The sequence below is a fragment of the Rhineura floridana genome, chromosome 3 (genome assembly GCF_030035675.1).
Source record: "Rhineura floridana isolate rRhiFlo1 chromosome 3, rRhiFlo1.hap2, whole genome shotgun sequence".
Lineage (NCBI taxonomy): Eukaryota > Metazoa > Chordata > Lepidosauria > Squamata > Rhineuridae > Rhineura > Rhineura floridana.
The window spans coordinates 196,270,914-196,287,952 of NC_084482.1; the positions used below are offsets into that span (position 1 = coordinate 196,270,914).

The 17,039-nt window shown below is 46.1% G+C and overlaps 1 protein-coding gene across 3 annotated transcripts in view; it reads left to right on the forward strand.

Moving 5' to 3' along the window:
• The window catches only part of DDAH2 (DDAH family member 2, ADMA-independent), a 28,607-nt gene that overhangs the window by 8,171 nt on the left and 3,397 nt on the right, over positions 1 to 17,039 (forward strand). For all 3 annotated transcript variants that reach the window (XM_061619284.1, XM_061619283.1, XM_061619282.1), the window contains exons 2-5: positions 8,429 to 8,737; positions 12,905 to 13,004; positions 13,878 to 13,951; positions 15,166 to 15,285. In XM_061619284.1, the coding sequence (XP_061475268.1) occupies positions 8,432 to 8,737; positions 12,905 to 13,004; positions 13,878 to 13,951; positions 15,166 to 15,285 (600 nt within the window). In that variant the 5' untranslated portion in view covers positions 8,429 to 8,431. The remainder of the gene's footprint in view (positions 1 to 8,428; positions 8,738 to 12,904; positions 13,005 to 13,877; positions 13,952 to 15,165; positions 15,286 to 17,039) is intronic.

Here is a 17,039-nt window from a genome sequence, read left to right on the forward strand (position 1 = left end):
AGCAACTGCATAGGCCTGTTGGCATTAAAAAGCCCTCAAGAGATGCCTGAAAGTCAGAAGTGAGGATGCCTGCCGAATGTCTGCTGGAAGAGTGTTCCACAGCATGGGACCGGTGACACTGAGGCCTGACTTCTGGTTGTTATACCCAAAGATAAGATAGACTGCCCTGTCCAAGACTGCTTAAAACCTTCCGGTCCATGTCCTGTGTCCACTTCATGGTATCCCATTGAGCAGATGCCCCAAAGGGGCCTTAAGAGTTTGCTTTACTTGTGCCCACAATATTGAGAGATTTTGGGGTATGTGGTGATGGCAAAAGTGGAGGCCCTTGTTCTATGTAGAGTAGACGGGAGACGGTTTGCTGTGTACCTCCGCTTGCAAAGCCCACTGTTTTCCTGTTCCTCCATATCTGTCGTGTCTTTTCTCCCTCTCTCTCTTTCTCTGCTCTTGCTCCCTCCGACATAAATTTAACTGGAAACATGTGTTGCATTTTTTCCATCTTAGCGCATCCTGGCTGCTCCCCTTGGCTGGAATTCCTTCCTCTGTGGGGTCCCAGTTTCCTTTTGCTAAACACCCCCAGCTGCAAAACTGGCCTCCATTAGTGACCCTCGCTGACCTCAGTTGGCAACTTTGGTGTCGCAGCCCGTGAGGGAAATAGTGTGTGTATGTTGGGAATTCTGGGTGAAGAAGGGGGTTCCCAACCCCCACCGCTATAAAGCGATTATTTGCCAAAACAACCCTAGTGACAAAGGATGCCTTGTTTGTTGCTGCATTTTGTCCAGAATGAGCTGACTGAGATAAGAGCTTGTTAAGCCCGGGAGGCCGTCTCAGAGGCTGCTTCCTCCCCTGTCCAATCTCTTAAGATTAACAGAGAGCGGCCTCTTGCCCGTGATAGCCATCTGTGCGCCACGTTCACATGAGAAGGGTGGGTGGGGCCGAAATGCAGGGGGATGGAAAGCTTGAAAGAACCAGACAGTGTTGTGGCATGCTAAAACTACAGTGCAGCATCGCAGGGGCTGGAGAACCTTTTTCAGCCCAAGGGCCACGTTCCTTTCTAAGCAACCTTCTAGGGGCCACCTGCTAGTGGGGGGCGGGGCCAGAAGCAAAACTGGGTGGAGCAACCAATGTTAGTTTACTCACATGCATCCTTCTCTAGCCTCCCTCCAGGCATGCAAGACGTTGATAATGGCTGCTCCCAAGCCCCACCCACAGGGGCCCAATACTCATCAGGGTGTGTCTATCTACTACCTCCAGGGGATCTTAGCGACATGCAGATCCAGATCTCTATCTGGACCTCAGGGCTCTCCGTAGGCACATCCCTTCTTTTCAGTTCACCCCCCTCACGACCCTGCTTTGCACCTACCTTGAGTGTTTTTGCCTGGCTAGTATGCGTCCTTTAACTCTGATATTGCTTCTTTCCTGGATGGAAGGTGTGTGTGTGGGGTGCGTGTTTAGAAAGTAGCCTACTGTACAAAGGTAAAGTGTACATTTGTTGCTCTGCCCACTTTTGTCTCAGGCCATGCCCACCACTGGCATGTGGCCCTTGGAAAGTTGTCTAGAAGGGAATGTGGCCCTTGGGCTGAAAAAACATTTCCCACCCCTGTGCTAGGGGATTGGAGATGGAATGGATCTTAAGTTTTCCTCCCTCGTTTTGCTGGGTGGTAGGAGATGCTGATATTTTCACTGAACCAAATCTTCTGGATCTGTGAATTGATGTGATAAACTCTTCCTCTTGGTTCATATTCTGTCTGGAAAGGATTTATCATTAACTTTTCCTTACTGTTTTGGCATTTAACAATTAAAAAAAAAAGACTTTGTAGGCGAACAGATTCATCAATTGAGCAGCTGACACCAAGAAGCAATTACCTTGATTCACTAATCAATGTGCAGAGACCAGAAAGGAACTGGCTGGTGAAGTCTATTCAGTGGGTGAACTTGATCCTTCTGGAGTTTGCTGAGCAAATCAATTGAGCAGGAATTCTGCTTTCAGGAGGAAAATTAATTCGGAAAACATCACCAACTTGATTACTTTTTGGGGTTGGTCTTGCCCAGGGGTTTGAAACCAGTGAAAGCCAGTGTGGTGTAGTGGTTCGAGTGTTAGACTAAGACCTGGAAGACGAGAGTTCAAATCCTCACTCAGCCATGAAGCTTGCTGGGGTGACCTTGGGTCAGTCACATTCCCTCAGCCTAACCTACTTCACAGGGTTGTTGTGAGGACAAAATGGAGAAGGAGGAGAACCATGTACGCCACCTTGGGTTCCTTGGAGGAGAGGTGGGATGTAAATATAATAAATAAATCACTGGATGGATCTGTAGGAGTAATTGAATATAATAGACACAGAATTTCATCCATCAGCCAAGGGAAATTGTATGCAAAATACCATTTCTAGGACAGCAAGCCTTTTAAGTAGAGCTCGTTCCCAGTCTGCATCTGTACTGGAATTGATTTAAAGCTCTTCCTATTGTTTGATTGCTTGTTCACCTTCAGGAGGGCTCCTTTGGGAGGAAAGGCAGGATATAAACGTAATAATAAACAAATAAACAACATGAAGCTGAATGGTTTGGATCAGAACCTTAACCGTTGATGAGATATTTGGTTTTTAAGGAGAAATTCGGGGCTGCTTGTTGTCCCTCCCTCTCGCTCTTCTGTTGCAGTGATGGGGAACTCCCCCCCCCGCCTGAGGTCTGCATTCCATAAGGGGGGCTCTAGGCCAGCAGTGGGTGGGGCTAGAGGCAAAAGTGGGCGGAGAACAGATGTGACACCTCCTTTGGTACTGTAGGCTACATTCTAGCCGCACAGGTCAGAGGTTTACATGCACATACACACACCCTCCCTCCAGGCAAGCAAGAGGCATTATCAGGGTTCAAGGCCACATTTCAGCTGGGCACAAGCACTTGAGAAGAGTGTGGGCCAGGGCTGGTGAGGGGAGAGTCCTGAGGGCCAGAGAGGTTGGAGGGCCATTCAGCCCCTGATCCGGAAGTCTGTTGTCTTCTATATTGGCTATTTTAGATTGTGAGCTCCTCGGGGCAGTGATCTGTCTAGTAGTAGTAGTAGTAGTAGTAGTAGTAGTAGTAGTAGTAGTAGTAGTAGTAGTAGATATTATAACCATTGTTTATTAATTGCTGGTGCTAATACTACAAGTAGGGCCTGTAACAAAATGTTGCAGTGCAGAGTCATCCTGCTCAGAATACTCCATTCAGTTCCCCACGGGTTTGTGCCTTTCTTCCGCGCCCCCCATCATCAGTCAGCATTCCATGGTTTAGAGCTCTTATCCCCCCTATTTTTTTCTAGTTCTGCAAACCCTGAGGTTTATTTCTTTGTTCTTTCCCAGCATTGATATCCTGTTCTTCAGCTGGAAAGACAGCTGGAATAGTTTACATATCAATAAAAGTAACACAGAATAGCACCTTTTGCTGATACCCTCCCTCTTGTGTGTGGATGGCACAACATCCACGCATCTCAAAATCAGAATTAAAAGGAGGGGCTATTATTTATGACATTCCAATTCCAAAGCCTTCCAAGGCTTCCCCCAGGCACCTGTTTGGCCACTGTGAGAACAGGATGCTGGACTAGATGGGCCACTGGCCTGATCCAGCAAGCTCTTCTTATGTTCTTATGTTCTTAAGCCACCTTGAATTTTCTTTTATCTTCTAAAGTTGGGACATAATTTCTCAGATAGATAATTAAATGAAACCCCATACATGCTTATTCAGAAGTAAGTCCCACTGAGTTCAGTGGGACTTATCTGGGTAACTCTGGGTAGGATTGCAGCCTCAGTCCCTCCACTTATGGGTAGGGTAAATACATAGCAATGTGGGACATGTTAAGTGGTACAGGGGGAGTTTGGGCAATGGAGCAGGGTGATCCTGCACCCGGCCACCACCTTGAAGAAACATTTGTGATACCGGCTTAATCTGGCTGTAAAAACAATCCATTGGTGGAAATTCCTTTTTTCAAAAATTTCTTTTTGCCAGCTGTAATGTTCTTTTGAAAAGTGGTTGTTGCTGCATCACAAAATTGAGCGGATCTGTAAGCAAGGGTAAACTGGATCTCTTGATGATGGACTCCCGTGAAAGAAGGAAACTGACCAGGTCGCTTGTGTGTGTGTCTTCTATGAATCAAAGTGCTGGGATACCTTGAGTAAGGACATAATAAACGTCCTGCTGGATCAGGCCAATGGTCCATCCAGCATCCTTTTCTCATAGCGACCAAGCAGGACCTGAGTGCAACAGCCACTCTCCCCACTTGAGACTACCAGAAACTGGTGTTCAGAGACATGCTGCCTCCAACAGTGGAGGTAAAACCTTGCAGTCATGACTAGTAGCCATGGATAGCCCTAGCCTTCATGAAGCTGTCTTTTAAAGCCATTCATGTTCCCAAATCTTTCCTTCCCAGATCTCAGCCTCATTGGAGATCTGTTCAGGTGGGATGGGCTTACTATAGAGCAAGGGATGCCTTGAGGAACAAAAGGAGAAATGGATAAGGACATAAGAAGAGCCCCTGCTGGATCAGGCCGGAGGCCCATCTAGTCCAGCATCCTGTTCTCCTCCTGGCCGGATGCCTGTAGGAAGCCGGCAAGGAGGGTCTGATTGCAACGGCACTCTCTTCCCGTTTGTGATTCCTAGCAACTGGTGGTTAGAGGCATACCTCCTCCAACAGTGGAGGAAAAACATAGGCATAGTGGTTAGCGTCCATTAGTAGGCTTATCCTGCTGCTGAAAACAGGTCTGTTTTGACAAGTGTTTTTTGAGAATTAATTTGATTCAGTGTTGGTCATTTATTTTTTAAAATGGTTTTATCCTTTCTTGATGTTTTGATGATTTTATTGTACACTGCCATGATGTGTACATATTTTTTTATGAGCTGACGGCTTCTAAATACTCTTCTAAATAAATAGGCAGGTAAGTTAGCTTAACGTAGCTCACCCCGGCAGATGCACCTGACCAGCCAGTTGCCTAGGAAGGCTCCTTCCAGAAGGAGCCAATTAGGTTCTTGCCATGTGAGCCCTGCTTTTTCCCTATGGGGCTAACTTGGCTGGTTGTTTGTTTTGGCCATCTGCAGCTGTATTCCCCTTCCTCCCATGATAATGGCAGAGGGCCAGGCTAGAGTGCCTGGCAGGGGATAGCCTTCTTGTAAAATAATTAATAAAAATGGTAAGAGGTATACATTCGAGGGTTGAGGAAAGCAAACGGATAATCTCTGAATGGAAAAATAAAGCTGCTAAAGTAAAATAAAATCTCACGGGGAAGGGAGGCGTGGTGTAGCAGCCCATGCTGATATTAGTTGCCACCCAGCTGCCGTGGTTCAGGTTTTTGGGCGGTGAGAATCTGCCAGCAGAATCTACCTCGCAGGGTTGTTGTGAGGATAAAATAGGGTAGGAGGGGGAGAATGGTATCTTCATCTCTGCAGAGGAAGTGCAAGATGAAACAAATAATTACCTGGTCCTTTTTTGTTTTTGAAAAGAAATTTATTAAAAGCCTTCTGCTAAGGATCTCATTGTCTTCTCCAGCTGGATTGGTAATGCTTGGAATAAGGAGGATGCTTAGGGAGAAGGGAACATTTGAAGCGACACGACGGATAGCGTTGTGTCTAAATTGTTCCAGTTCTTAATATCACTTGTCATTTTATGTAGTATTAGGGCATAATTTAACTTACCATTTTTTAGGGGAAGAAATTGGGAAAACCCCTCTTGAGTGTCTTATTGAGTTGTGGCAAAAAATTATTTCTCTTAATGTTCTAATACATTGTTGAATTTGGGGGCTTTATTGATATACAGAGATCAGGACTTGCTGTAATTGATTGTTAATCTGGCTCCTTAGCCACATTCCTGACATATATCCATCACCTCTGGCAGGTTTGACAGCAGAAAAGCAAAGTCATATGTGAGGAAAATACTCGGGAGGTGGAATTGATTGCCATTTATATATCCTCTCCCTCTGCTGTTCTCCTTAAGATGTTGGGCTAGGGCGGCTGAAGTGGCTTGCTGGGTAGGTCAGAGCTGCTGTGCTTGCTTCCCAGCACCTGAGTCCAGGGAAACTGGTGGCTCTGATGACTGTGGGGCAGTGAATCCACACCAGGTTTTAGTCTGAACGTTCAAGGAGCTGTCCAGGGTGCTGAACTCTGGACAGTTCCTCGAAAGTTTAGACTAAAACCCAGAGCAGATTCACTGCCCCACTGACTGGGTCACTGTTGCTTAGTTGGAGGGAGTGGGACGAGGTGGGGGGAGGTTGGGGGAATGGAAATGTGCCAGCAGAGCCAATCTGGTGCTTCTGCTGGTGTATTTACACCACACAACCTCCCTGCCTCCTCACCCCTCTCCCTTTCTCTGCTGGGAAGGTAGCATAGTAGCTCTACCCCACCTGGCGAACTGTGTCTGGAGCAAGAGGTAAAAAGAAAATTGGAAAGGGGGTGCCCCTGTCCGGTGCCATGTGTTATTAATATGGCTGGGGAGGGACGCCGCCTTACGCCAAGTCAGACCATTGGCCCAATTAGCTCAGTACTGTCTACACTGGCTGGCAGAAGCCCTCTAGGGTTCAGGCCAGAGCCTTTTGCCAGCCCTGCCTGGAGACACCAGGGACAACCTGGGACCTTTTGCATGCAAAACATGGGCTCTGCTACTGAACTATGCCCTTTTCCCAGATGTCTGGATGATTTGCAGTAGATCAAGTTTCTTACTCCCAATTGTGGATTTTTGTGAACTGGACTGCGACCTCATTTCTAGTAATGAAGCCAAATTTCTGAGCTGAGCATAGGCTCAAAGGCACCATCATCCTTAATTCTATGCACGCGCGCCCCACCAAGTCACTGTCGTGCAGCAGGCTCTGGGGTTGATGGTTCTCAGGGTTCTTAGTAGATCCTGCAAGACTGAAGTCTACTCACCCCTGTTATGGAGGCCAAGAAGAAGGCAAAGAACTGAAAGCTGCAGTGGGATGCTGTTCATGTGTAGCGCTCTGTAAAAAAAAAAAAAAAGGAAATTAAACAAATGGAACAATGGAGGGTTCCTAATGCATCAGCCCCACTTTGGACAGAGAATGAGGAAACGCTGAACTCCAGTGTCCGGAGGGTGGGCAGAGAGAATTCAGATGATGAGGATTTGGAGGCATGCATAACACGCAGGAATGGATGCACTTCTAAACATAATTGATCTTGAAATACATCTGTGTATAACATTTTGATATGCATTGCAAAATTCAGAGACGTGCAAACTCCAAAGCTTAACAACATCCCCATCTGAACCGATCTCTGTGGAGCAGATCAGGTCAGTTTGTATTGGAATTTGGAAAGATAAAACACTTCAAGCACTCCCGAGTAACACATGCTCTGCACTTTATAGAACAAAGTGCAGGAACCCAAATTAACATTCTGTACCAAAACTCTGCATTAAACTCTGTCCTGAGGATTGCTGGGTTTTTAGAATCTTTGTAACATATGCAACTGGAGCAGATTCAAATAGTTTGCATAAATTACGGCAAAGAGCTTTGCAAGCTCTGAAGTGGCGCCTCTTGACCTTCAGATATTTCTGCTCAGCCCCTGAGATGTTATCTGACATTATTTGCATACTTTGAAATTTCTTTTTATAAGCCTGGTGTGTTTAAAAATGTACGTAGTAGTTTTGAGGGTATGTGTTCTAAGAAATGCTGAAGTTCTGCAGACATTGAATATTCAGTGCCTAGCTGCTGCTGTGATTTGTGCAATGTGTAACAACCCATCTGTCTGTCCCAAACAGAAGGCATTGATCTGCTGATTGGCTTCCTTTTTGCAAGCAATTAACTAATCAGCTTGGCGTTAGAGTAGAATCTATTATTGCCTTCTGGTGCTATTGATTGGCCTTTGGAAGACTGGTTGTAACCTCTTGGGAAGTTGGGAGTTGGTGGAGCCATAGGAGGAGTTGGTGGAGCTGATCAGAGGCCTACAGGGTTAAATCCAAACATGTGACTTAAAAACGGCACATGCTCCAAAGGAAGGGGGGAGGGGAGAGTGATTCTCCACTAGATCCCCAGCTTAATTATCTGCACAGTCTAGAACGGGCAATGGGTATGTTTTTGAAGACCCCCTGAGTCATAGATGCTCTTCATCCCCTTTTTGCAGTGGTAAGCAGTATATGTGTATATATGTGTTTGTGTTATATTTGTAGTTCACCTTTATCTCATGGGTTCAGAGTGTCCTTCAGCAGTTTCATTATATTCACCTTTATCAGTGTCATCAGAGGGCTCACAACCTAAGTGGAAAGTGCTCAGAGTGCCGCGCCTGGTTTCCAGGAGGCCCCAGGTTCAATTCCAGGCATTTCAAGTAGCAGGACTTGGAAATGGGTCTTACTAGTTCTCAGAGTACAGAATTGGCCAGGGACTACATGTTGATGTCACTCAGACTTGATTGAGAGGAGGAGCTTGTTTGCCAGCTAAGTGGTACCTTCCTCTATTCCTCCTTCCAGACCATGGCCAGCATCTCCTCTTTTGGCAAGTACACTCATGCCATTGTCCGCTGCATCCCTTCCTCGTTTGGCACGACAGAGACTACAGCAGAGGGGTCTGATGGCGGCACTGAGTCAGTGGACCTGGCCAAGGCTCACCGGCAGTATGGCGTCTACACAGGCATCCTGCGTCAGAAGCTAGGGCTGCAAGTCATTGAACTGGCTGCAGATGAGGGCCTCCCTTGCTCCACCCTGGTGGGGGATCTGGCAGTCATACAGGGAGACACTGCACTGCTCACACGGCCGTGGGTGCTATCACGGCGGGATGAGGTAACCTGTTCATTTGTGATGGTTCATATGTGTTAAATTGCCTTGAGTGGCCTTGCAAATAAGTGCCAAAGTTGCTAGCTCTCTTGTGAACATATGGGAGCTATTTCTCTCCCATTCTCCAAAAATGTCCTTGCCTGATCGCCTGGAGGCAATTCTGCTACACCGTAGGCGATCAAGTAAGTGGCTATTGATTGACCTGGCTATGAGCATACATCCTTAAATGGGAATTTAGTTTGCTGTTTCATGCTCCCAGCGCTGGGAATGAGGTTGTCCAAACCATTTCAATCCTTCCTTTAGGACTCTGATGCCCGAGTATAGCATGGTACTTGTGCCAGACTACTAAGGTTGATTTTATCCTTTTTTTAAAAATGGACTTTTATTGAGGGTAGGAAAAGGTCATGAGATTAAGTCAGGGGTTTCTCAGAGTCTATCTTAGCATGCTTCCGTGAGAGTACAAACCACGACCGTAAACACATTTACTTGGGAGCAAACCTTATTGGACATAGTGAGGCTTGCTCTCAAATAAACATGCATAGGATTGCCCTGTTAAGGCTCTAGGCCTCTGCTAGTAGATGGCAGCTTTCAAAGGGCAGGCAGGCAAGCAAGCAACTAGCTGTTTGTTAAACCCTGTCAGTAGCAGGTCCCATCTGCTCCTCTGCAGGAACCTTTGGGATTAATCCCACCCTTGTCTCTGGAGCGATGAAGCAGCTGCCTGACTTGTTACCTCGGCAATTGGAATCATGCCTCCCCCCCCCCCCCGATTCATCTTCTTGCTCCACTGTCACTTGCTGGATATAGAAGTGTGTGTCCATTAACCCATTTCACCTAATCCCTGGAGAATAATTGGCACCTCTTGAAAGAGGAAAGGGCCCGTATTTTCTTGCCTCTCATTGTTAACCAGTGCCAGAAAAAAGTTGGTTCTGTGTGGTGGAGGAAGGAACTTCCCCTCAGGTGTTTCTCCTTATTCTTTTAGTTAACAATTTTCTTATTGTTTTTAAATTATTTTTCTCTTCCGCTTGTGGGCTTCTTCACCCATAAACACTCCATATAAGAATTGTTCCTGTGTAAGATGTTTGGTGCTTATAAGGTTGCCATTTTTTCTTTTCTTTTCTGAAAATGTCTAACAATTCAGTTTGAATGTCTGTGAGTATGCACAGAATGCCTTTTCCCTCCTCAGGCAAACAGTCATGGCTGCCTCAAAAGCATCCTGGAAACTGTAGTTTAAGGGTGCTGACAGTTGCTAGGAGACCTCTGTTCCCCCCACAGACCAATGATTCCCTGAGTGATGGAACAACCAATTCCTCTTCCCAGGGAACTCTGGGAATTGTAGTTCTTTAAGAAGAATAGTTCTTTAAGAAGAATAGGGGTCTCCTAACAGCCCCCTTAAAAGTTCCCAGGATGCTATGGGGGACGCCATGACTTTTTAAAGTGGTATGATACTGCTTTTAATGTATAGTGGAGATGGGGGCACTATCATGTCTGGTGAGTGTAAGCAGGGCTGGCCCAAGACATTTTGTCACCTGAGGCAGCTTAGCAAATGGTCCACCCCCACTCTCCTGCCAGCAAGTCAAGGTGCCAAGTTATATTAGCAGAAGACCCCATACATGCATCTTCCTGGTAGTAAAAATACAATAATAATAAATGATATAACTGGCAAGTTTTTGCACTTTTATGGCACCCAAAATTCACTGCCTGAGGCAAAATCCATCTTGTGGTAGGACCGGCCCTAACATGTGCTTTTACTTTCTGTACAATATGGAAATAGGCTTAGGTTGACGGGGGCTGTACGGTGTAAACATGGCAAAAAATATATGCTGATGTTGCATGTGACATGGCTGTGTGAAGGAAGTTTCCTGTACAGAAGTGATATCTATGGAAGAAATGTCATCTTCTGTTAAGCAGCCTTCAAGCCTACAGTGGTGACAGTTAGCTCTCTTGTTTCTGAAGTTCGGTCATTAATGTTAATATTATTTTACATTTCCTCAGCACTACATAAATTGTCTCAAAGTGACTTAAAACTGTAAGAAAAAAAACCCTACAAAAACACGTTTGTAACTACATCAAAAGAATAAAACAACATCATTTACAAAAAGTGTTCATCCAGCAATATTACAAAAAATCATTCTATTAATTCCTTAATAGAACTCTTTCTTTGTTTAAGCTGCTAATTATAATATGTAAACTATGGGATGTAGGAAAGAATGTAAATAGACTGTCAAGCTAAAAGAGGACATACAGAAATATCCCAAGGCTAAGAGCAGGTAAAATAGGAGCAAGTCCAAAGCAAAAACTCAAAATTTGATGCCCGGGAAAGCTTTGCTGTAGCCAAAACCAAACAGCACATATCATCTCTCTAAATTAAACTGAAATCCTCATGTGCGTGGGATAGAGGTCTCTGAATCATCAATGAAATAAGAGCCGCCCAGGAGTATCTGCAGAATGAAGATGAAACCAAAGAATAGATCAAGTTAAAGGTCATGCAGATTACTTGAGTTTTTTTTTTCCTGGAGGCTGTTTGGGTTCCGTATATAAGCAGGGCTTGAATTAAATGCTTCTAAAACCAGTGCTGAAGATCACAGCTTGGGGTTCTGGTATTCTTGCCCAACCCGTGGCTGAGGATCTCTATCTGTCTGGAATTCTCCATCTCTGTGTGTTTATGTAGGGGGGAAGGCTGCCATCCTTCAGGAAGGATCTTCAGGCACTGATGGGCCTATTGTCCCACTCTGTCTCAGAAAGGGAAAGGAGAGGGAGACGAAAGTACCCGCCTCTCTCTTCCCTTCCTCCCAGCAAACCAGCTTCTCCAAGGGTTTTATCTTTGTAAAGAATCAGTTTGGCATTTTAGGATGGGGAACCTTTTTCAGCCCAAGGGCCGCATTCTCTCATGGGTAGCTTTCTGGGGGCCACCTGTTGGTGGTGAGCAGGGCCAGCAGCAAAAGTAGGGCGGAGCAGAGGATGTGGCTTTTACATTGTACAGTGGGCTATGTTCTAGCCATGCAAAAGTCAGAGGGTATACGCTCACCTTTCCATCCTTCCTCCAGGCAAGCAAGAGACATTATCCCCAATTCAAGGGCACATTCTAGCCACACAAAAGCACTTGAAGAGGATGTAGAGTAGGGCTGGTAAGGGGTGTGGCCTGTGGTGGGAGTCCCAAGGGCCAGCTACAGAGATCTGGAGGGCCGCATTTCTTCCCCCCTGCTCTGCTTGCCGACTTTGCCTAGTTGGGCAACATCAACAGCTGCTGATGTAAACTGACCACCATCTGCTTCACATTCACTTCTTCAGTCTCAGCGTAATGCCTTGAGTCGTCTTCTCTCCCTCCCTCCAGCTAAAACAAAGGCTAAGTATGTGTAACTGCATTTATTCATATTTATCCTTTGTGATTGTGGTCTCTCGTGCTCCTGCACCTCTCCTTCTGGTGTTGAACACAAATACACACCTTGTAGAAATGTTTTTTAAAATGTAAGCTCCTTGGGGCAGCAATCTCTTGTTCCTTGCAAAAACTCTTTTTAAAGAACCATGACGTTTGGTATCTCTATATAAATAAAAATGGCTGGTGACTTCTTTGGGGTTTTACGCCTTCATAGTAACGGAGAGCCCTGAGAATAGGCCTTGTTTTGGCTTGTTGGCTGTTACCCAAGTCATTCAGATGATCGGTGCAATCCTAAAGTATGAACTCAGAAGTAAGGCCCTCAGTGGGTCTAACGCCCATGTAAGTTCGTTTAAGGCTCCAGTCCAAGTTAATTTGACCCTGTGTGAAATGCCTGCTAAGTGGATGCCATTTTAATTTGCTTTCATTACTTGCCTCCATGTGGTGTGCCATTGCAGTGGTGCTATGGAGTAAATCCATTCAGTGAGCCACCAAATATGAAAAGCTTGCCCCTTGAGGCGGCCACCATGGGGAGTGGTTTACAGAGGCTTCATAGTAGCAGCCATTTTGTGCTCCGCCCTGTAAGCATAGGCCTCTGAAGCCTGCCTGGTGGTGATACAACAAGTACTTCGGTAGGAAATCATTTGATGGTTGCCTAGGATTGAAGATAGCATAGGATGGTAGCCTTAACACTAGAACAAGTGTTAAGGAGAGGGGATACTTGAGAAAAGGTGATGTAAGAGCCTCTCTCCCACCCAATGCAAAACATCTTACATCTTTTTCCCCTCCTGTTTTCCCAGATCAGCAGTGTCAAGAAAGTCTTGGATGAGCTAAAACTACGTGTGGTCGAGGTTACAGATGAGGGAGCCACCCTGGATGGAAGTGATGTACTTTTCACAGGTAAGTGACCCTTCTGCCATGGGGATGGTAGTACTTATCTTGGGGGGGGCTCCAGAAGATGGGGGGAACCTTGTGTTCAGGTTAACCTGAAATGGAAATGTGGTGTTGGAGAAGAGCTTTGCACATACCATGGACCGTGAAAAAGACAAATAATTGGGTGTTAGAACAAATTAAACCAGAACTATCACTAGAAGCTAAAATGATGAAACTGAGGTTATCATACTTAGGACACATAATGAGTAGACATGATTCACTAGAAAAGACAATAATGCTGGGAAAACAGAAGGGAGTAGAAAAAGAGGAAGACCAAAAAGTGATAGATTGATTCCATAAAAGAAGCCACAAACCTGAACTTACAAGATCTGAACAGGGTGGTTTACAACAGATGCTGTTGGAGGTCGCTGATTCATAGGGTTGCCAACAACAAGGTAGATCACAGGGTTTCTCTTTCCTTGTTTTTGCTAAGGGGAAGCTCTGTAAGTCACTTTTCATATTGGAAATGCCATGTAAATGATCAGTCTCAGAACCTAGAATTCCCTGGGAAAAAGGAATTGTTAAACCACTCTGGGAATTGTAGTTATGTGAGGGGAACAGTTGTCTCCTAACACCTCTCAGTAGCCTTAACACACTACTGGTCCCGGGATTCTTGTGGGGGGGAGCGATAATTGTTAAAGTGGTTTAATACTGCTTTAAATGTATGGTGTGGATGTGGCCCTTCTGTCCAGCTGTGGTTAAATACGAGTTAAAAAGAGATCAACCCATGTGATAATGCAGGCTTGTGGGGTAGGGACGGGGTTGGTAATGCTCAGGGATGCTTGCCCCTTGAGGTCTTGATGGTTTTGGTCTTCTCCATCTTTTCCATGCCTGTTACAGGTAGAGAGTTCTTCGTGGGCATTTCCAAGTGGACCAATCACAGAGGAGCAGAGATGGTTGCTGATGCTTTCAGGGTGAGCTGGATTCTTGGGAATGAATGCTCCCCCTTTCCCCCGGCCAGACACGCACATTTTTGTTTCCTGCCTATTTAGGGTATTGTTCCATCTTCCCCTTTAGCTCACCTTCTGTACTTTGAATTGGGCCAGCATGGTCAGTGGTCAGGGATGATGGGAGTTGTAGTTCTACAACATCTGGAGTGCCACGGGCTTCCCATCCCTGTTCTAGCCTGTATGCCAATCTTGTGTTTAAACACTAGCCGGGTAGCCAGAGGTGACAAGGAGTTGCATGCAGGTGAGCGCACGCAATTCCATGCAACTGAGTGAGCGGACCACTGCAGGAGGGACAGAGCAATCTGTCCTGCTGCCAACGCCCGCAGGCCAGTAGTTCTTGCAGATTTATTTAAAAGGCTAGCGTATGTTCAGTTCATCTGTTTGACCTCTCAGAGCAGTCTCCTACAGTTGTACATTACAGAGAAGGCTGATAATGTTGTATTTCAAGGAAAATTGCCACTGCTAAAGTTCCCATTGAGGATCTCCATGTTTTGCCTGGGATGCACGTTGAAAACCATTCAGTGAATGAACAGATCCTCTTTTCTTCTCTCCCAGCCCTTCCACTGAGTCCTCAGCTATTTTTCCTGGCAACCCATCCCAATGCAACCCAAAAAAATCCACATCCAGGTGCCTGGCTTCCTGATTCTTTGACTACCACTCTCTAACTAAACCATATTCTCATCTTGAGAGTCTTCTCTAACCCACTAGAAGAACCTCTGTTGGGGGACGGGGTGAGAGGCAGCATTTCCTTCCCATTCTTCTTTGCCTGTGTGTTCATATAAAACATGCTCCCCCACATTGTGAAGTAGAGATAAGAAGCCACCCAAATATCATTTGTTTTCAATGGCTGATGTCTGCACGATTGTGTATCGGTTTCACCATGTGTGATGCTTCAGGTAGAAAAAGATAGCCACAAATAAGTTACAGAGGAGGATCACCTCATGGTGGCATTTCCCTGTCAGAAACTCTTATAGAAAACTCCTTCTTGTTTTCACCCCTGCCTTTTCCCTTTTCTGTCTTGTACGGTAGGCCATTCTTCTTTTGAACAGTACTTCAGAGACATTGTTGGGGTGAGGGCATTGCCAGAGTCCTGCATAGGAGGTGGGGGTGGTAGGGAAAGCTCTTGGTTGCAACTGAGGGGCATCTGCAGGAGTCCAAGCAATGTTGTGTCTCTGCAGGATTTTGCTGTGTCTACTGTTCCTGTCTTGGGTACGTTGCATCTCCGTAGCTTCTGCAGCATGGCTGGGTCTGACACGGTCGTTATTGGCAGCAGTGATGTGGCCAAGAAAGCCATGAAGGTAACACCTGAAATTGCCTTTCTGAAAAAGAGCCATAAGGCAGGAGGGGAGAGCGGCTGTTGCACTTGCCTTCTGCTTGAATGCTTCCTGTTGGGGCATCTGGCTGGCCACTGTGAGAACAGGATGCTGGACTAGATGGGCCACTGGCCTGATCCAGCAAGGCTCTTCTTGTGTTCTTAATTAGGTCTTTGGGTCCACCTCCTCTCCTCTCCAAGGCAGAATTCGTCACCTGTCATTTTCTGACCAAAGACTATCCCAGACAATCTAAAGCAAGCCTTGTATTTAAGCACTAGCCTGGTACCAATACGGTAAGAAGAATTCCAGGTAGCTGAGTGAGCAGGATGGTGGAGGGCAAGGGATGGATGAGAACTCCATCTCTCCTCTTCACCCAGCATAGACATCAATTGGGGTGCCAGAAGAGGAGAGCTCTGTCCTCCAAACCTAGCAAAGAAAGACAGTGAACTCTTGCAAGAAGGATGAAGAGCTCCATCCCTCCTCTGCCAGTCCATCAGTAGGGTAGTAAAAACTTGGGCAGGCTAGTCACTTCTGTGGGCTTATTTACAAGGCTAGAGCAAATGAGGGTTGGCTATTTGTGTCATACATCTAGAAGGCCACTTGGGACCAGAATGATGGGCCAAATCAGGGATGAGTTGCTGGACTCTTATCATCTCTGACCTTCACCCATGGTGGCTGAGGTGGATGGAAGTTGCAGCCCACCAGCATCTGGAGGGATACAGGTTCTCCATTCCTGGGCAAAATAGACATAAGAGCTGCTTTGCTGCATTAGACCACAGCCCATCCAGACCATCATTCTGTTTCCCAACAGGTGCCACCCAGATGCCTTGGGGGTTTCATAAGTAGGGCCTGAAGGTGATGGCCAGTCTGATATTCAGAGGTATATTGCCTCTTACTGTGAAGGTTCCATTTAGCTATTGTGAGTAGTTGAGCATTGGCAGACCTGTTCTCCGTGAAGCTCTCTTGTCCTTTTTGAAAGCCATCCAAACTGAGGGCTATCATTGCATCCTTAGTGGCAAACTCTGCATGTCCATTTTATGTTACGTGGAGATACACCTTGTCATGTAGCTCCTGAACCTGACTACTGGTCAATTTCTTTGGCACAGGGACCATGCAAGGATCCAGCAAGGGTATTTATTAAAGGGGGCTTCAGAGCAGTGGCTTCAGTATCCCAAGCCACCTGCTAAAAAGGAAGACCAAAGAACAACTAGCCAAAGAAAAGTGAGAGGCAGGGGGAGAGGACAAAAATTCAGAGTGCTACACAGTCATGACTAGGGGGATGTGTGTTTAGAAGACTAGATTGGCCCAGGAATTCATTCTACAGCATTGATCTCCAGATATCCTGCATGTGTGGGGCTACCCCAGAGGTTGCTCTGGAGACTGCAGCTAGTGCAGAATGAGGCAGCTAAGCTGCTTTTGATGGGCGGGGGGAAGCGGCACAAACTACTGACAGCACAGAACACCTTGTTTTCAGGATCTGTGCTGGCAGCCGATTTGCTACTAGGCCAAGTTCAAGGTTAGGGTACTAACATACAGATCCTGTACAGCTCAGGACCAGATTACTTGAGAGATCGCTTTGCCTTATTATCCCTTATATACTGAGTATGTCACTGCTTTCTGCAGGAGAGTTTCTTCTTAAAGTCTCCCAAAGTATCAGAAGCCCGGTCAACAGTAACTTGGAGCAGGGCTTCCACCGTGGTGGCCCCTGTTTTGTGGAACAACACCCCTGTTGAGATATG